Consider the following 21739-nt stretch of genomic DNA (forward strand, 5'->3'; position numbering starts at 1 on the left):
GGGTTCTGCTTGTTTGCTCCGATCGATCAAATAAAAGTATTGGGATGAAAGATGCAACTCTTGCTTGTAAGATGTTTGTATCTTTTATTACACTGTCTTGTGCACACTTTCTGAGCCTTTGTTGTGGCTTGGGTAAATTGTAGAGATAATATTCTCTTAGCTGTTATTTCATCATTTCATCTAAGCAGAGCCATCATTTAGCTGATATTGTCTGTGATTGGAAGATAACTAGGTTTAGGCTTGGTTAGTACTTGGATGGGAGCCTCTCAATACTACCAGGGCTGAAGCTATACCAGGAATAAAGCTAAACATTTGACCATTTCATCCAAATTACAAAACGGGCATTGCAACAAAAGGTCTGCCCCTTCCATATTTGTGTGTGACATCACAACACCCATACAAAAGGAGCAAAGTTTGCAGCCTGACAACACAATTTTATTATTTTTCCCTGCTGCTTTCTCTGATAGATAACTCTGACAAAAGTATCCATGCTGATTCTGGGTGTCAAGTTTGACCCGAAAAAGATTTTATTTTATTCTTTTGCAATAATAAAATGGGCAGAATTTCTAGTTATGGTTGTGAATGAAGGCTATTTTTCCCAAATAAGTTTAAGGCAAACTTATAACGCTTTCATTAAGCTTTAAGCTGAGCAAGTGATCTTGCCCCTAAGTTCCCCATTTAATAGATAACAGATCATCAGAGTTGGAAGGGACCTTGTAGGTCATCTAGTCCAACCTCCCGCCCGAGCAGGAGACCCTACACCATTTCTTCATTACATTGTCTGTATGTGCATTAGCCTACCCTTAAGTCTTCTGCAACCAGAAATTCAGAAAGGGATATATCTTTTTCTCAAGCGGGGGGAGGAGGGGACAAGAGGAGGGACGGGACGGGACAGGGGCGGGAGGAGGGCGCGCGCCTTCTTCCACCGCCCACCGGACCCTTTTCTTCCCAAGGGGACCCTGGAAAGCAGCTCGGGAGCCGGGTGGCCCTGCCCAGCGGGGTCCCATCAGGAACTTCCTGAGGACACCCCCCGCCCCAAGCACAGCCCTCCTGGTCTTTCAAAGAGGGAGGGAGAAGCGGGAGGAGCAAATTGCCGCCCCCGCCCCGCTGCCCAGAAGGAGGGGCGCCACAGTCCACCCCCACCACCTTCTCCCCCACTCCCCGGGCCATTACCGCGGCTCGGGCTGGCTGGGCGACGGCCCCACCAGAGACCCTCCGGCTCCACCCCACCCCACCTCCAGATTGGCCTCGCAAGCGCCCGAGCCGGGCGGAGGGTGGGTGGGTGGGTGGGAGGAGGAGGAAGAGAGACTCCGGCTGGGCTTGAAGGGGCTTCGCAAGTTGCGGAGCTCCGCCCCGTCGCTCTTGCACCGAGTGACAATGTATTTACCGGCGTATAAGACGACCCCCACTTGGAGGCATGTTTTTAGGGCAAAAGTCGTCTTATACGCCGGCAATACGGTAATGGAAAGGCTATAGCTTTCAATAGAAGGCAATAAATGGGTTTTAGCTGAGATCCCTGTCAGGATCTGAGAAAAAGGCCAGCCATTACCTTCTATTGAAGGCTACAACCTTTGCATTATATCCCTTTCTGGATTTCTGCCAGTTTCCTGTATTTATGCTGTACCACTGGTACATTAAAATGTAAATTCCCACTTCATTTTTTTTTTTCTATTTTACTTCCCTAAAATACCCACCCACAAAGCCGCACGCACCAAAATCTATTCAAATAAACTGAATCAATGAGCTGTTTGGAAAGATATAGTTACTTCAGTTCAGCTCAAGCCTTGTAGGATCCTGCATTTTACCAGTTCTCCATTAAACTTTCGCTAAACGTTAGGTTAGCGTAGAAATACCCTGTTTCTCCAACAATACAGCCTCCCCCAATAGGAAGTCCCAGCATGTTTTATAGGCATGAAATGAAATTAAGCCCCTCCCCCGAAATTAAGGCCCATATTAAAACATGCGAAATGGGGGGGAAAGGTGGGGGGCCTTGCCATTAGGAACTACTTTTGTTGCACACCCAGATATGGTGCTGCCTGCGTTGACCCCAATACGAAGTGCCCCACCAACGCCGAGGTCAACATCCAAGCCGTCGCTGCCCACCCGCCCAAAGATGCAAGGGGGGGGAATTAAGTCACCCCCGAAAAGACAGCCTAGCCATTTTTTCGGGGCTCAAAAAAAAATAAGACCCGGCCTTATTATATGAGAAACACGGTAAGATAGCAAATGTTGAATAATAAACTGCTCAGTAAGGTCCCAGTTTCAAGTAAATTTGTAAATAAGATCATTTGGGTCAGGGGTATCAAACTCAATTTCATTGAGGGCTGCATCAGGGTTGTGTTTGACCTTGAGGAAGCCGGGGGCATGACCAGATCGGTGTCACTCATGTCGAGGGGGGGGCACTTGGGGGGATCCATTGTCCTCCGGGCTCCCTTTTCGGCTGCAACGGCCTCCTCCAGCATTCTGTCAGTGAAAATGGACCCTGGGGAAGGTCACATGCATCCCTCCCAACCTCTGTTTTCACTGCAGAAGCACCTTGGATCATTCCTTCACTGTTTCTAGGGTAGACCTGTGGACCAGAACTAAATATCTCACAGGCCGGATTTAGCCCACCGGCCTTCAGTTTGACACTCCTGATTTGGCTTATTTCCTATCTCATTGACCATTAAATTATTCTGCCCCATGCTCTCTTTTATTTTCCCTTTTCACATACTTAGAAGGAACCAATACATTTTTTAAAAATTACACGTATGCTCAAAACCATACTTCTACACTGCCCTTATTTTTACTCCTTACAATACTTCTGATTCAGTAATCTGCCATTTGCATGCAGGTCCTCTTTATTTTGTCCAAGTTCCTGAGGGAGAACTGCAAAACCAATCAGCGTTTTTCACCTCTGTCTCACCACAAAACCAGGGAACCTAGCTCCTAGTCTAGGGAAACACAGAACCTCGCTGGCCCCTATAAATCCCTTTCCTGTGTATCTATAATTCAAGAGACTCACAGATGCAGCTAAACCGCAGCAGATCGCAAATAGTGTTGGAGAGCCATTAGCCACTTCTGTGATCTCATTATATGACTGCTTTGGGGTTTGTTACTGGCTGTATGTGAATGACAGTGAAGAGAGAGGTGGTGAAAGAATAGCTGGGGATGGCTCAAAGGCAGACTGAGAATGCTCTTGGCAGCCCAACTCTCAAAGTGTTTTCCCTCAGAGAGATATGAGAGTTTCAGACTGACAGCACATGACACAGGTCTGTGGCCTCTTATTCTGATTACAACAGCAGTGCAGATGTTCAGTCCTTTAGTTATGAATCCCTGCTCTGGAATAACTGAGTTGGAAAGGATCTTGGAAGTTTTCTGATCCAATCTCTTGCTCAAGTAGGAGTCCCTATGTCTCTTCAATCTCTTCTTAAAAACCTCCAGTGATGGAGCACCTACAACTTCTGAGGCAACCCATTCCCTTGATTAATTGATTCCAGTGTCAGGAAATTTCTCCTTAATTCTAAGTTGGATCTCTCTTTAATAAGCTTCCATCCATTAGTTCTGGTCCTGCCCTCAGAAGCTTTGGATAATAGGTTGACTCCTCTTCTCTGTGACAGCTCCTCAAATATTAGAAGACTGCTATCATGTCATCCCTAGTCCTTTGTTAGATTAGACACAGCCAACGTTCATTGTAAGTTTTTACTCCAGTTCCCTAATCATCTTTGTTGCTCTTCTCTGCACTTTTTCTAGAGTTTCAACATCTTTTTTGTATTGTAATGACCCATACTGGATGGAGTATTCCAAGTATGGTCTTAACCAGTGTAGTATAAAGTGGTACAAGTATTTTACATTACCTTCTTCCGATGGCTGCTCTTAGCTATGCAGCAAAATCCACATCATCAACATTCATTCTTGTACTTGGTTCCACCTTCAACACAATGACATAGCTATTTTTCAGCATCAATAGATCAATAAAAATAAGGAGCATTTGCTATTTCAATTTGATTCATATGCAGTTTTACTCTTCTGTTGTACTGTATTTTTCCACCAGTAATCAGTAGATGGCAGCAAGAGACGACAGTATTCTCATTTTGTTGCTGTATCCCAAGTGGAAGGACAGTGATTACAATATGAATACAATATATATCTTGCCTCAATTTGTGGGATATGTGAGCATATGTGTGTTTCTGAAAACATGGGTATATAGGCATTGAGTGGATGTGGGCGTGCACACTTGGAATCAAAGGGCAAAGTGGTTTTTACAATTATTTTCTATTGTTAGTGTACATTGCTATGACTTCATGTGAAATTTAGCAATTAAAAATTAATAAAATAAAATAACACCACTCTAGGTTTAATGAAAAGAAGAACTAGGAGTGGTGTTCTAGTAATATTCCAATTTCTAAGGTGCTGCCTCAAAAAAGAGGGAGAGGTCAATCCATTCTCCAAAGCACCTGAAGGCAGGAGAAGATGGACGGAAACTGATCAAGAAGAGAACCAACCCAGAAATAAGGAGAAATTTCCTGACAATGGAATCAATTAATCAGTGGAATGGGTTTCCTTCAGAAGTTGTGGGTGCTCCATCACTGGAAATTTTTTAAGAAGAGATTGGACAACCATTTGTCTGAAATGGTATAGGATCTCCTGGTTGAGCAAGGGTTTGGGCTAGAAGACCTCCGCACTCCCCTCCAACTCTGTTATTATGTAATTCGATCAAATCTGTCTTGTAACTGGGAGGGAGGAATGATAACATTTTAGAATGGACCTGTGCCCAACAATTGGGTAATTCCCCCCCCCCCCCTTTCCCCACCACATCTAAGCTTTTTTGGAACTCAGTATTTTATTTGCTGGCTTGTCCGTCCCCTCCACCCCCATATAATTTGGTTCTATTTAGTTTTCCATGGAAATCCTGCTGACAGGGAGATAAATGGAATCTCAAGTCCTTTTGCACAATTTCTTTCCAGGAAAAAACCCAAAGAGGACTTACTAACCAGCAGATGGATTGCGGGGATATTGTCCTCTGAAAGGACAGGGCTAAATCATACAAGCCACCGAGTCTCTTAACCATGCGTACTAGGATGCACAATTGCAATTTTTTTGACTTGGGATGCAAGGATTGGAATTGGAGTTGTCAGTGAAAAAAGGTCATGTAATTTAAGTCAATTCTTTAACTAATGCAATGTATTTATTGCTCCAGCCAGATGAACTGTATTTTGAAGAAGGAGACATCATCTACATTTCTGATATGGTGAGTTGATAAATAAAGCCACTAAACCAGAGGTCTCTAACCTTGGCAACTTTAAGACTTGTGGACTTCAACTCCCAGAATTCCTCAGCCAGCCTTGCTTGAAGTTCACAAGTCTTAAAGTTGCTAAGATTGGAGACCCCTGCACTAAACCACTCTGTCCTTAAGAGAATAAAGTGACCATTGAACTCCTAGTTGCCTTTTTCAGCACTGATTTCTTTTTTCTCCAGAGTGACACAAACTGGTGGAAAGGAACCTGTAAAGGAAGAACTGGACTAATCCCCAGTAACTATGGTAATTTTGTGAATAGTGTTCCGAGAGATAGTTGTGAAGCAAAATAAAAATAATGGTCCTTTAACACCATGAGACAACAACACCTGGCCTATACCAGGTCCTTGGGAAGGATCCAATAGGTGAATAAAAGTGCAAAATTCAGTCTAAACATCCGGCTAACTATGTGACCAACCATAAGAATAATAATGCCCTTTTCAGGTACATCTGTGAGTAGAATTAAAACTGGGATTCTGAGCAATACATTAGGAACGTTATATTCTGTTGGCCAAGTTTCTTGGTCCTTGCTTTGTTTAACTTCTCCCTTGATTTTAGATTATTGATTTTTTTTTTAGTTCAACCATTTATCTTTTAGAAAATTTGTTTTCTGATTGTAGTTACCATTTTATCATAGCACCCTTGACATTATAGAAATACCTGCTATAATTTCAAAGTCTTGTTAAGGGTGTCCTGTGCAATGTTAAAAGTTAGGATTTACTGACCAGAAAGGGAAGCTGTTGGAAAGTTAAATATAGGGACATTTTGTTTTGAGATTACCTGTCCAGGATGGCTTTGTATACATGCTTAAGCTCTGAACAAGTTAACGGTGATTCTTAAAAGAGGCCTGGTAGTCTATTGCTCTGAATGAGAATTTCTGAGAAATCAAGATTCCTGGACTATTCACAGCCCATTGAATCCTTTGGCTGGGATCCAAATGTTAGATGATAAATTCTGCTTATGGTGCAAAGATACTCATATTTCTCTTATCTTCAGTAGCTACAAACCATCTCCTAGATTCAAAGGATATTCAGAAACAAGCCTGGATAGATTATGAAGAGCTGCTTCAAGAATGACTGTATTGTGCCATTCACAATATCCAAGCTCTCGTTGTTGATTTGACTATTGAAACTATCGTAACTAAGCAAGTTTGAGTAAAGGATGTAGCTGCTGCTATGCTACTTAACTCATACAAGCATTAAATTATAATATGATATTGTTTCTTACTAGAAACAGTCTGAGGATTGTTACTTGAAATGCTTTAACCTTCAAAAATCAAATTGCTCTTAATTTTAGGAACTCAGTAAAGTAAGGCCTATTATTACCAGCACTCTAGATCTTGAAAGCTTTCTGTATGGCAATCCTTTAGGTATCTAAAAACTGTTATAACATCTCCACTTCAGTTGTCTTATTTCAAAAGCTAAACATACACACTAGTCTCAGTCTCACCTCACAAAACTCAGGTTTCTAACCCTGGGGTCATTCTTATGGTCTGTTGGCCCTTCTGGTTTCTCTAAAACAGGGGTCTTCAAACTTGACAGCTTTAAGACTTGTGGACTTCAATTCCCAGAATTCCTCTTCCAGTCATGTTAGCTCAGGAATTCTGGGAGTTGAAGACCACAAGTCTTAAACTTGCCAAATTTGAAGATCCTTGCTCTAAAATTTTGTTGAAGTATAGTTCAGTGAATTGCATGCAGTATTCATTTGTGGTCTGACCAATGCAAATCATGTGAAAGAAGTGATTTCCTTCCATTTAGAAATCCTATTTGATATAATCTGAACATGCATTTGCCTTTTAAGCCAGGGATCTCCAACCTTGGCAACTTTAAGACTCGTGGACTTCAACTCCCAAAGCCAGCTAAGCTGGCTGAGGAATTCTGGGAGTTGAAGTCCACGAGTCTTAAAGTTGCCAAGGTTGGAGACCCCTGTTCTAAGCAGTTATATTACCCTGCTGACTCATATTAGTCTTGAAATGAACTCTTGTTCCAAATCTCTCTCTCTCTCTCTCTCTCTCTCTCTCTCTCTCTATCTATCTATCTATCTATCTCTCTCTCCTCTATCTATCTATCTATCTATCTATCTATCTATCTATCTATCTATCTATCACCAAACATTAATAAATCAGTGTCCCATAAATTATGCCTATGTACTTATATGAAGAATTTAGCATTTGGGTCTTGTTAAAATTCAAAATCATTTTCCAGCCCATTTCTCTAATCCCTCTACCAGTAGATAGTTTTGAATGTCTTCTGGAATTTCAACTGTCCTACTCAATTTTGTTTCATATTCAAATTTAGCAAGAGATGGAGCAAGGACAAAGGCTTCTGCATTTTGTAGTGTTCTTGTCTGCTATCAAAAAAATATTTTATTTTTTATTTTGCTACAAAAGGGCAGAGTGCGTAAAACACCATATCAATCCCTCCTGTGCAGATTCCCATAGGATATGCATAAACTTCATGCTTTAAATACCATTTCTGAGTTCAATAGCTAGAACTACTCTCATCCTTTTGAGCTGTAGAAACAAATGCTCAAAACATGGGACTTATTTTCCAAATTGTGAACCATAGTTGAATTGAATCTCACACTTCTGTTATTTTTTTGTTCTTATTATCATAGTATTTTAGTTAAATGCCTATTGTAGGAACAAGAGAAGACTAAATGAAGCCCAAAAGCCTTGGATATCAACCCTACAAAATCCCAAAATTGTTATCCAGATGCAGTGCAAAGGTGTCAAAAAAGGGATATTCTCAAATGATGAAGGATGAAGAAATCATATTATAAAGTGAATTTAAACTAAATGTGAATTAAATCAAATCAAATTTGATATTTTTCCCAGCTTTCTTCATTTTCTTTTTTAAGAATGGGGGAGTGCCATTCCTGGAACAACACTCAAAAACTGCAAGTCTGGCTAGAGAATTCTGGGAGTCCATGGGTCTTAAAATTGCCAAGGTTGGGGAGCCCTGACATAGACCATTAGTTCAAAGGAAACTCCTATCCCTGTTTTGAATACAAATGGATTCACTTTTATTGCAGTATACTGCAATCATTGGTTTTTTTTTAATCAAATAACAATTTTAACTGTATCCCAGAATATTTAGAGAGAACAGTACAATTGTGTATAGGTGTTCATCTTTTTAATTCGTCATAGCAAATTGTGTGTTCTTAGATAAATCAATGCTACAGATCAGCATTTTCTGTATGCACTGAACATGTTATTATGTACCCAAGGTTCTGGGCTGGACCTTCCCAGGTTTTTCAAATATCAGAGTGTGCAGTTCTACTGCAGGTATAGTTCATTTTTTTCTCATTTAAGTAAATAGTTTTTGCTTACAAGGAACTCCATTAAAGATATCCAAATTCAGTAGAGCTTTGGGGCATGATGGTAGAAGTTTCAAGTTTATTGATGGACTTTAAATATATTAGTGCTATTATCTTCAGCCCATTAAGAGACAGATTAATACAAATGGCTACATTGGCATGTATTTTTTTCCTTTTGTTTTAGTGGCTGAACAAGCAGAATCCATTGACAATCCATTACACGAAGCTGCCAAGAGAGGTAGGTATAGGGTCAATATTGACAAAGGACTTCATCTGATTTCTAGGCTGAAACAGATCAATTTGTTGGGGTTTATTAAAAGCACACATTCTGCTGGTTTTTGCAGAACACCAGTTTTTTTGCTTCTTTCTTCTCCATCTGCTTTAGAGGGGGGGCTGAGTTCCCTTATAATTTATGCTGTAATGATGCTGGGGTTGTCAACCAGAAGATTGGCAGCTCAAGACACCCAAGTACCACCTGATGGGATGAACTCCCATTCCTGCCCCAGCCCCTCCAAAGCCTAGCAATTCAAAAGCATGCAAATGCAAGTAGATAAGTAGGTACTACTTCAGTGAGAAGGTAACGCCATTCTGTGCGCCTCGGCATATAGCCATGCTGGCCATATGACCATAGAAGCATCTTCAGATAACTATGGCTCCTTCAACTAGGAAGCAGAGATGAGCAACACCCCTAGAATTGGACATAACTGGACAGGGGAAACCTTTATCTTTACCTTTATGGCAGATAAACAGTGGTGGATAGTATGAGAGTGAGAAGTGTTTGATGTGAGAAGTGGGAGAGAGATTGGGTTAGCTGACTTATTTTAATCCTTTCCTCTGTTCAAAAGAAAAATATGCAATCTCCCTCCCACTCTTTTGTTATTTCTGTATTTTTGGCCCCCATGTTTATGATGCACCTTTGTACAACTTGATGCTGTCCAGATGTGTGGGAATATAACTTCTTTCATCAGCATCTGGAAATAGGTCCAGGATTGAAGGCTTTTATCTAAATGGTCAAAAACCAGTGTCATGTATCACAACTCATATTCCACTCCTCTTGTACATACACATGGCATCATGATGTACTTACAAAAGGGGAGATTCTTGTGTTGCAGTGGTGCAATGCAGCTTTGGTTGGTTGATACAAGTATCCATTCCAAGGATGTCTTTGGCCTACTATAGTCAAAGGTTAGGGGAATATATTCTCTGGCTTTATTTTACTCAATTTTATTTTTCTATATTTATAAACATATTGATCAAAACAAGTGCTATTCTGATAACGTATAGTATTGAATAATTCATTATTTTAATGAATTGATTTGGCAACTGATGTGACATAATAGAATTTGCCTTAATAGGTTTTTTAGCATGAACACACAGATACCTAATAAAAATAAACTAGTGAAACAAAACAAGGACTATATTAGGTATTGCATTTAAAATTCATTTAAAGTTTTATGAGTGGAATTAATTTGAAAGTGCCAATGCATCAGTTTTATTAAGAACAAACTCCAAGAAACTTATTTCCAGATACATTTGTAGAGATGTTGATTAATACCGTAATGCTTTGGAATAGATCAGTTTCTTACCTCAGTCTATTTCATCTGTTGGAAGATACAGAAGTTGTCTTGTGAATTCTGTCCTCAATGGCAACTTTGTTTTGCCATGAAGTAATTCCCTGTTGATAGTTCCAACTGGTTTTCTGCTAATTTTTAGATATGTTATATTTAATATTTAATACATATTTTCTTATTTTTCAGGAAACTTGAGCTGGTTGAGAGAATGTTTGGATAACAAAGTTGGTGTCAATGGCTTGGATAAAGCTGGAAGCACTGCCTTGTATTGGGCATCTCATGGTGGACACAAAGGTAGAGAAATTATTTTCAATTTCTGAGCCTAATTGTTTTCAACATTAAAAACCAATCTTGTCCCTCGCTTTGCAAAAACAGTTTGCATCCATATTCTACTTGCATATGTATTTTTATCTCTTAAAAATTTATTTCTATATTCACTATCGCATGCCATTTTCTATGCTTAGAATTTTCGTTTTACCATAGAGAGAAAAAGAGGGGGAATGGAGAGAAAGAGTGATTGAGAGGGAAAGAGAAAGTGTGTGTGTGTGAGAGAGAGAGAGAGAGGAGAGGAGGGAAGGAGGGAGGGAGGGAGGGTAGGTGGGAGAGACAGAGAGACAGACAGATTGATTTAATGTGAAATATATTCACAAATTTTAGGTGTCTGTTTTGACTGGATTGCAAAATTTAGTGAAATGAAAAATGTTGTTCACATATTGGATTGGAAAGCACAATTTGACTTTCTTACTCTTTTCTTTAAAAACATATATTATACCTTAATTAAACCAAAGGGTAATTTTCCTAGATGTTTCGTTTATTGAGTTAGTGAGTTCAGTTATTATTGGAGTCTTTTCCAGTTAATTTCCCCAAATCTAACAATGAAAAAGTGAGCCTTTTTGCTGATTAATTCAAAGTCTTGGCTTTCCTAATTTCTCATGAAGTTTTCCATTTTTTTTTCTTCATTTGGTGTAGACATCGTGGAAGTGTTATTGACACAGCCAAAGGTAGAACTAAACCAACAGGTAGGAAATGATACACTGATTGGCTTTCAAGAATTGCTTTGCAGTAATGTATCAGGTTGCAATTGAAATGATCAAAACGGATCCTTTCCAACCTTTAAGGTTATATTTTTATTTTTATTTTTTTAAAAAATATATATAAATTTTATTGAATAAACATTAAAAACAAATGAACACAGTGCGACTTCCTTGGCCATCATTTTGGCTATACAAACTATAGTATAGAGATACACATAACAGCTAATTTCCTTTTTCCTTTAAGGTTACTTTTATTCTCCTTTTACAGAATAAACTGGGAGACACAGCTCTGCATGCTGCTGCATGGAAAGGTTATGAAGATATTGTAGAAATTTTGCTAGGAAAAGGTACTGTATTTCTGAACATAACCCAAATTTTGGGTTAAATGTCTCTGTTTACCAAGAAATTTGTATTTTAAAATACAACCTCTGTCCTCACAATGACACCAGCCCGAGTCTGAACTTAAGTTAAACAGTAAAAATATTTTCAGTCATGCTTCTTTATTGACCTAGAGAGGTCTCATTTTATAAATACCTTTTCATTTCTACGTACCTCAAATTTGACAGGAAGCTAGTTCAGTTTTTAGAAAAGAAGTAAGGTGAGAGGAATTTTATGTCTCTGTTCAAACTTAGGACAGTGTTGTCCTGTATTCTGTTTTCATCAAGGTGCCAGAACAGACTTAAGAAACAATGAGAAAAAACTGGCTTTGGACATGGCTACCAATGCTGCCTGTGCTTCCTTGCTTAAAAAGAAACAAGGGCAAGGTAAGACATTACTTTTTTTGCATATATTCTCCCAGGACAATTGGACTGGTCCAAGCAACCAAAGGCTTCAGTAGACAGGTGGTTACCCCAAGAGAAGATACACTAAACAATTTCTACTTTTAACTAGGGTTAGCATGTCATGGCAATACCCAATTCCAGTCAGTAATGGAATAGAAAATAACTAGTCTTGTCCCAAAAGACACTGACATTTTAAATGGGATTTAAATTTCCTTCCCTCAGTCAAGCTCATCATATAAATCCCCAAACCAGTGAACTAGGCAATGTTAGGCAATTTCTAAACTCCATCCAATCCATTGTCTACCCAAAAAGACCTGGAGATAATGAGAAGCCTCTCCGTTACATCCCTCACTACTAAATCCTGAAGCACAGAGTCCAATTTCCAAACGTGGATATAACTGATATTTTCCTGGACAATGGGAAAAGGGCCAACAACATAACAACAGAATGTTAATAATATCACAGCACAGAGGTTCATGGGACACCAAGCAGGATTGGAGAAAGCAAGTGATGATACACCACTCCCCAAAATGTAGACTTTTGACTGGTGTGGGTGACTGTGATTGTGTGCTACAGCTACTGCCAAGGAGATATGGCTGGGTTAGTGGCTGTTCTTTGAATACAGGAGTAGTTTATCTTTATTTTTTCCCTCAAAAATACCAGGCTCTGGGGAAGAAAATATGTATAACCTGTAAAAGCCTTGATCGACTTAATGCCAATTCATTCATTCATTCATTCATTCATTCATTCATTCATTCATTTTATATAGCTACCCATCTCAAGTACATAATTCTGAATGGCTTGCAATTAAAAACAAGATTAAAAAACCCCAGAATACAATATCAAAACATATAGAAAAGCTTATAAAATATATAAAAACATATAACATAATGCTCAACTAAAGTAGTAAAAACAAGCAATGATGAGAGAGAATGCTTGAAATATAATTAGTTTAAGAATATAGGGTTATATTTGAAATGTGAGAAACTTAGCTTAACCAGAAGTTGTAATAAAGGGAGATACTTTCTAAACATCAGTCTAGCTCAAAACTGACAATTTTATATTTGTTTCTTATTTTTTTATAGACATATTGCGAACATTAAGCAATGCAGAAGACTATCTTGATGATGAAGACTCTGATTGAATTGCCTTAATTTTGCCTTGAAAATCAATAGCTTCTTCTTTTCTTCTTTCTCACATTCTTTTCCTCTGCTGTGACAAAATATTTTTTATCACAATATGTGCTACTATAATTTAAGTATGAGGAGACATTCCTTCCTTATAAAAAAAAAAGCTCTCCCCCATTAAGGCTATAAATTCCCTAATTGCTTTTTAAATTATTTGTCTAGAAGAGGGCTATGTAAAAATAGGCATCACCTTTTAAATAACAGATGTAGCATTTAGAGATGTCAGCCTTTTGGAGTGGATGGGAAATAAAAGGACATGTTTTGGGCTATTTTATGGAGGAAAACATCTCAGGAACTTGGATTCTCCACATAACATTTTCATATCACCCCTTATCTCTCTCTTCTCCCTCCATATATATTTATAGGTTGTCTCTCATTAAGTTGATGTACTTTGTGCTAGAACTCCTAATGGCAGGTTATGTAAAGAAAACTCGGTCCAGGGACCTAAAATTAAATAACTCCTTTAATGTTTCCCTTGAGAACTGGCTGTGATTGCAATTACTGTAAGTTCATTCGCATGGCACAAAAAAAAAGTTGTTTAGCAACAGATGAGACAGGGAGGGAATAATCTTGAGGGAAGAGAGAGAAAGGGAAAGGAAGATTGTTTGGTCAGCTAAAATGCAGCCATTTTACCTTGATGGCCAACCTTGGCAACTTAAAGACCCGTTGGATTTCAACTCCCAGAATTCGTCAGCTAGCCATGGAATTCTGGGAACTGAAGTCCACAGATCTTAATGTTGCCAAAGTTGGACCCACACTGTTCTAGGAGTCTTGTCAATACAATTGGATCTGGAGGATAAAAGGAGGCCTAATTCTGTCTTCAACAATGAAAAAACTGTAGGGAGAATTTGATCATCAAACCTGGCATCCATAATAATAATTTTGGAGATGAAAAGAAGCTGAGCCTTCTCTTTCTCTCTAATTTGTATATGTGAGATATTTTCCCAATGGTTCATCTTCTTGTCCCTTATTTCACAGAATCACTGCCCTCTGTGTGTATGTATGTATGTATGTATGTATGTATGTATGTATGTATGTATGTATGTATAGATGTGCTTGTGTGTGTCCAAATCCTGAATTTTAAATGGAGAGAAAACTAAGTAAGATATCCTCAGTTGTCTTGCTTTATGGCTTTATTAAGTAATAAGCCAGGAAATATGGCATTTGTCCAACTGAACACATGCAGAATTCTATTAGTTTATCTGTACTATTTTCACCACCTGTCTTCGTTTTCACCTGAATGTCTGGTCGAAGTTGTTGCTACAAAGGAATCCAGCATCTGACTTAAGTGAGATGCAATAAGCCAATCCATTTCTGCCCTTTATTATATCTGTAGATTACAACATAGAGGTGGCAGTAAATCATTTTTCCCAAAGTGTTCCTGGCTGCAATAATGGGAGGTGCATTGAAACACACCTGGAGTATATAATATTGGGACCAGCTGAACTCAGTCTTCATGTATTTATACTACAATTCATTCACGGAGGACCATGGTTTATAATCTTCTGTTTGTACAGGTTGTCCACTTAATGTGGAGGAAATTTACCTGGAGATACTCATTATTCCACTGTAATTTGGAAGATATTTATGGTTGTGTCTGTAACAAGATGATAATGACTCTTTCCACCATATGCTCTTAACTTTCCTGTTTCTTTTCACCTTTAAAGTATTTCATTTCAGGACAGATATGTTTCTGAACTCATGTGCGATGTAAAAAAAAAGCCTACAAACCAAAAGTATCTTCAGAAAAAGATTCAGTATGAATAAATATTTTTAAATGCTTTGAAACTTCATTGTAGTTCTTCCTTAGACCAACATGGCTTTGCCAAGGTCAAAATAAGTAGTGATCATGTATGTAACCATGTAACCCACCCTGATATCAGATGGAGACACTGGATTTGGAAGTGCCATAGAAGAGCAGAAAATCTTACATTATTTACCCTTCAGTTTCATATTTGTTGCCAGAGAGGATGATATTTTTATTTTAAGTGCCTGAGTGACTTCCCTAGTCTTAAGTGCTGTTTATTATAACTAGTAGAGAAAGACAGAATTGTTGCTTTGTCTAAAGCAGTGATCCCCAACCTTTTTTATGCCGCGGCCCGGTACCGGCATCAGCTGGGCGCCGCCATCTTTTTTTGATGAAAAAGTGTTTCCGGTGACCTCACCGGAAGCACTATTTCATCAAAAAAAGATGGCGGCGCCCAGCAAACCAGCGGCCCGGTAGGACTTGTTCCGCGGACCGGTACCGGTCCGCGGACCGGTGGTTGGGGACCCCTGGTCTAAAGGATCAGAGTATCATGGCCTGTTACAGAGGCTGTGCTTCAGAAATGCTTAGTGGATTACTACTGCATTTTAACCAATCTACACAAACGAGAGTGAAGAAGCTACAACCATAAATCCATTTTAAAAATGTGCATATATTGTAGATTGGGTGCAGACTTTACTGCAAAGCTAATTATTGTTTCACGTTAATTTACATCCAACACAGTGTCTTGGAATGAACCCTTTCCTCCCTTTTGCACATATAATTAAGTTCTTCAGATGTTTGTCTTATTTTATAGGGCTCTTACAACTCCAGACATGTTTACAGCACAAATACTTCTGTGGATTAGTAATTTACTTGGGTTTTTATGAGGTTTTCGCTTTATGTTCTTTTCCTATCTGCATATAGAAGATAAAGTTCGGGACAAGAGTTGTAAACAGCTCATACAAGTAATTCCATTTCATTGCACTCAATCTAGTTTATTATTATATAAACTAATAGATCTTTCCTAACAAATATTTATTATGTGTTTATTTGCAAAGCATACATTCAACATAAACAAATGTGACTTTCAATAAAAGATTCTACACAAATGAAGGTTTTGTTATCTGGTTAAAAGTTAACATTTCATTGTGACCATCCTCGGAAAAACTGTTTCTAAGGGAAATGGAGATTTGAGTTACAAATTTCTGCATAATTTCTAATTATAAGACATCCAAGTAAGCCTTAAGGCATAATCTATTTTGCATTAAAACCATGGTTTAGAAGTAGAAAACCTATAGCTGTCCAAATGATGGTGAATCCAGAATCCCATCCATAACAGCTATAATTAGGAATCACAGGAGATCTAATCAATTTCTGACAAGGTCAGATTTATCAATCACCTTTCAGTAAAAAATTTAGAGCAGTATCCTGAGGAATAGAAATCTCAATACAGATTTTAAAAAACCAATATAAATACACTGGGAAAACAGTGTACATTTTGAGAAACAAAATATATGTACCCTAACTTTTGTTGTTTCATTTGGTAATGATGGAATCTGAAGTGTCTGAGAATATCAGTTTGGACAAAGTCAGAAGTGGTAGCAAAATCAAATATATGAAATATCACTCTTGAGCATTTTTTAAAACCTTATAAAGTTCTACTATGAAAATTTCCCTGGAGAAATATCATAAAATACAATACTGATAAAGCAATAAAAATACTGCTAAAAGTAATTGCAACTCATTTATTGCATGTAGTCTAAGATACTTTGTAGAAACTAGGCAAAACTTATCACATGAACAATTTACAATCTTTCAGAGCTACTATGCCTCTTCAAAGCTTTACGTGTGGCTTCAGAGGTTTTACGAAAGTTGCTACCAAACTATAATTTTAATAGGTCTGAATGAGACAAGTCTATATATGAAACGATATTGTATTTAATTAATTTAACTGAAGTTAAATTTTGTTGGTTTTTATAGTCTTTCTAGTTTCCAGCTGCAAGTACTAACAAACTTGTAAAAACCCAAAAGATTTAATGCTAAGTGTTTAGTACTTAATTAACACTAGGCATAAAATAATGATTAAAAGCCCAGCAAAAAAGATGCATCCAATTTAAGGAGAGGTCAAATGCAACTTCCAAGGGAATGTGTATTGTAAGCCTAGGAGCAATGTAGAAAAAGGCCTTCTCTCATGTTCCCGAGGAACGGACCTTGACTGCAGAAAAATCTTTTAAAAGGCTTATTCCGCAGATTTTAACTCCCTAACAGGTTTCATAACACAAGAAGCAGTCCCTTAACAGCCTTAAGTCATGCAGACTTTTAATTTAAATTAAATAAAAGTACACTAAAGTTAGAAGTTGTCTTGCTTCACCACCACCTAATTTCTTCATCAAAAAGCCTTTCAATGCTAGAATACTGAATTCCTCCATGCCCCAAGCCATACAGCATATTAAAGAGAAGCACTAAGGGTCCGTCCCCCCCCCCAAAAAATGTGCTTGGCCGTGAGCCATTTCCAATAAAAAAAAATTAAAATCTGATTATATCGCCACCAATTGATAGACTAGCAAACCTGCTTTTAAAAGAACAGTGGTTTCTCGGTCATTTTTCAGAGGTAGACTTACATACATCTCATTGTAGCTCAGGAAGTTACTAGTCCATGAAAAATCATCTTCTAGGCCAGGTGTGTTTAACCCATAGCCCATAGAGAGGGCCTGCATGAGACCCTGGACATCCAAACATAAAACAACAAAAAACCAAACCAAACAAACAAAAAAAAAAACACCCAACAAAACAACACAATCCCCACAAAAAAAAAAAAAAAAAAAAAAAAAAAAAAAAAAAAAAAAAAAAAAAAAAAAAAAACAACACAACACCACCCCACACACCCCCCCACAACCCCACACCAACACAAAAAACACACAAAAAAAAACACCAAAAAAAAAAACAAAACCCACCCCACAACAAAAAAAAAACACAACACCCCAAAAAAAACACCCCCCCCACCAAAAAAAAAAAAAAAACAAAACCCACAAAACAAAACCACACACACACAAAACCCCCACCAAAAACAACACCCCCCACCCCACCAAAAAAAAAAAACCCCCCACCACCCCAACAAACAAAAAAAAACAACCCCCCCCCAACAACCAACCCCACCCACCCCAACCCACAAACCCCCAACACAAAAAAAACACCCCCACCCACACCAAAAAAAAAAAAAAAAAAAAACCCACAAAAAAAAAAACAACCAAAACACCACCCCCAAAAAACACCCCCCAACACCCCCCCCCCCCCACCCCACCCCCCCACCCAAACCCCCCCCCCCCCCCACCCCCCCCCCCCCCCAAACCCCCCCCCACCCCAACCCCCCCCCCCCCCCCCCAACCCCCCCCAACCCCCCCCCCCCCCCCCCCCCCCCCCCCACCCCCCCCCCCCCCCCCCCCCCCCCCCCCCCCCCCCCCCCCCCCCCCCCCCTAGTAATGCAGCCCTGTAAGATCTCAAAAAATAGTTTGTTATTTATATACATTATGTTACATATTTTATATCTGGCCCAAGACAATTCTTTTTTTTGGAAGCAGTTCTTTTTCCTGCTCCTCGAGGCCTTTCCTTTGGCCCTTCACAGAAGGGCATGCTCCAGGAGTGGAGAATATTTCTCGCTAAAGTTACGTATTCTTCATTTGGTAGATATCCTGATGGATAGGTGAAGATTTGCAAATCAACAAACATTAGTATTTTTGAGGTGGGGAGTTAACTGCTGGAGAAACCACATTTAGGCAATGAGGATCTAATACTTCTACAGCCTGTAGGGAAGTTATTATTCCTAAGAACTTCAATAGTTTCTGTTTTGGCATCTTCCTCAGAAACACAGTTCTTGAGCCAGTATTTTAGTCTCATGTCCATGAAAAGCTACGATATGAGCAAGGAAGGAACATGAAAATGCTTCTTGTGAAAGATGTATAGAAAGAGTCCACTCTTGCCTCCTGTGAGCTCCACCACTTCTATTTTTGGCCTGCAGTTCTTGACTGGTTTCTCCAAAGCCAATCCAGCTTTAAGTGTGAACAAGATTCCCTGTTCCTCGTCTTAGTCAACACATAGCAAAGCATCATTTTAACATTGCTGGTAGTGTTCCCATTGCTCAATAGTATTTAGACTCTTTGTGTAACTCACTCACACACACACTTTTTCCTTAGAGAAAGCCTTGACAAGAAAATGATCCAGCTATATAACAAGAATGAATTTTTCTCTATATATTACTTTCCAGGGCTGAGTCCAAACATGTTTCTTTTCAAGGAAATAAGCTTTCCAATGCAGGCAGATAGAAAATCAATCTGTCTTACTAGCTGAAAACTACACTGACAGAATTTATAGCTTCACTACCACATCCTTCTTCTGCAAGATGAATACCAAGGGTGAATATGCATGATATTCTCCGCTGATTAGCAGAGGTGCTGAAGAGAAAAACAGCTAGTAGAATACTGGCAGATTGGTACCCTTCACATGAAATACACCTGAAATGAGAAAGTTTCTTCAAACAGCAGCAGCAAAGAAAACTGCATAAAGGAAAAGCCTGTGCAGAAGTGTTTTAAGTTCTCTAATAGATGGTAGAGTTCATTGCAGTCAACTGTGCACTTTTCAGAATCCATACTGGCTGGGTATTTATAGAGATAAATTATGGAAGTCAATATATAACAGTATCTGTTTAAAGCAGGTTTGGTTTACTGTTATTCATCAAAGAAATATCTCTGTTGATCTATTGCAAGATATCCTCATGGTTGATTTCAGTATGATTAATTCAACTATTCCTTCACGTGAGACCCTAGTTTTGTCAGGAGATCGGCCAAAGATGCTCTAATAATTAGGAATATTGTAAAATCACACGTGTGTAAATCACACCTAGGCTGAGTTTGCTGGACTATCTAGTTTGTGGTTCAATGTGTTGCATCATTACAACCCAAGTTTAGTTACATTCTAGTTATTGTACTGGTTTTGATTAATTTCCCAATAGACATCAACATTTTAAGGAAAATGTCCCCTAAACTCATGTTAGGGGAGCTTGATTCCCAACTCTTCAGATGTTTGACCTTCCTTTAGTAACTGATTAACAGCAGAACCTCTGAAGATTCAACATAGTTAGAGAAAAACATTATCACTAGCTAAAAAACTCATATCTACACAGAAAAACAACTACAATATAATAAAGATATAAATCTTTGTACATGCATGCTCACAGGAACAGCTTTAGACTAAGTCCAAGTAGGCACTGGCCTAGGGCACCAATCTCACCCCTTCTTGCAAAAACAAAAGCCACAAGGGAAAAAATGACTTATTGACTTATTATTGACTTATTCTCTTGGACACTAGAGAGCGGGACAAGAAGTAATGAGTGGAAATTTTTAAAGAGACATCCAACCTAGAAGTAATGAGAAATTTTCTAATAGTGAGAACAATTAATCAATGGAATAGTTTGCCTCCAGTGAGTTCCCTCACTGGAGCTTTTCAAAAATAAGCTGGACTGGGATCTAAAAATAACCATTTGACTGGGATAATATAAGGTTCCTGCCTTGAGCAGAGGGTTGGACGAGATGATCTCCGAGGTGTCTTAGCCTCTGGTTCTAAATAAAATTGTTTACATTTCACCTACCTTTCAAGAATCATTGTTAATGCAGATTTTTTTGGTATTTTAGCTCTGAGGCTCAATAATTTTCAGTTGACTATGACCAGCAACTCTGCCCCAGCATAATGATGGACCAGACTGTGGTTGCCAAAGTCACCACACACAGAGAAAACATCGATTGTTTTAAAAATATCATCACCTCAGTAACAGGTGATGTCAACAGTCAATGTGGTCCAGAGGCGCTATATACCCTTCAGCTGGCACTGCTTGCACATGTGTATGTAAGCTTCCTAAGGGTTAAATCCTAAGTGTCTTTCTTGCGCTCTTCTGTAGTATCACTTTCTACTATTCTTTTCTAAGACAAGAATGTGGAGAATGCTTGAATTGTCTTGTCACGATGGTCTTGTTTGAGAACCTTTGCTAACTACCTTGCCACCTTCACCCATCACACTTGTTTCCTTCATTCTCCTTTTTTTATAGTATTTCACTCATATACTTTGGTTAAATACTCAAATAATCATAGCAAAAGATATCTCTGCCCATACTAATGAGCTTATACAGTAAAAAAAAAAAACCATCAGGAATTTCTATATAGAATCTTTGTGGCAGTTCAGATCGAGGCCTTTTCAACTTCATGATATTTAATTGTTTTAAAAGAGAAAATGGTAAACAAAATGAAAAAAGAACTAGCTGATTTGAAAAGTTGGATTATTTCTAACTTTGCACCTGCCTAATTTGAAACTTAATCAATTTTCAGTTTGCAGTTAAGCAGCTTAATGGAGTTCATAGTTCTTGTGAAAACACATTCTTGCTTTGCCTCTTCTCCTCTTAATATTCTGTCATAATATATTTGTTTTTGTCTTCCATACATTATTTGTTATTTGTTATAAGCTGTTATTTCACAGGACTGTTTCATTGACAAGAGGAATGGAGGCTTGGCCATGTAGCAGCTCCATCTCATAGCAACCCCGTTTTATTTTGGTTTGTTGTATTTGACCTGACAAATGGGCAGGACATGGATAAAGAAAGTAGATGGAGGAAAATAGAATTGGCGTTTCTGTCTCTCTTTTTGTGTTGTAGGGAGGAGAGAATTTGATTCTGTATCCAGAGATAACACAAGATGGGGCACCGATACCACTCTTTGCATGATCAGTCTAAAGCTGGATTTCATGTTATGTTCATCTTCCAATTTTTCAAAGTCTACTATCTGT

At 38.6% G+C, this 21739-nt stretch overlaps 1 protein-coding gene across 1 annotated transcript in view; it reads left to right on the forward strand.

The window, feature by feature from the left end:
• The window catches only part of OSTF1 (osteoclast stimulating factor 1), a 32846-nt gene extending 17891 nt beyond the window's left edge, over window positions 1-14955 (forward strand). Inside the window, exons 3-10 of the mRNA XM_026675171.2 lie at window positions 5180-5230; window positions 5458-5521; window positions 8778-8831; window positions 10351-10458; window positions 11134-11183; window positions 11467-11545; window positions 11864-11962; window positions 13066-14955. Of these exons, the coding sequence (XP_026530956.1) occupies window positions 5180-5230; window positions 5458-5521; window positions 8778-8831; window positions 10351-10458; window positions 11134-11183; window positions 11467-11545; window positions 11864-11962; window positions 13066-13124 (564 nt within the window). The 3' untranslated portion in view covers window positions 13125-14955. The remainder of the gene's footprint in view (window positions 1-5179; window positions 5231-5457; window positions 5522-8777; window positions 8832-10350; window positions 10459-11133; window positions 11184-11466; window positions 11546-11863; window positions 11963-13065) is intronic.
• Window positions 14956-21739: the final 6784 nt, after the last annotated feature.

This window comes from Notechis scutatus, chromosome 2, assembly GCF_049901735.1.
Source record: "Notechis scutatus isolate UNSWTSFEM ecotype Mainland chromosome 2, rNotScu1.2, whole genome shotgun sequence".
NCBI lineage: Eukaryota > Metazoa > Chordata > Lepidosauria > Squamata > Elapidae > Notechis > Notechis scutatus.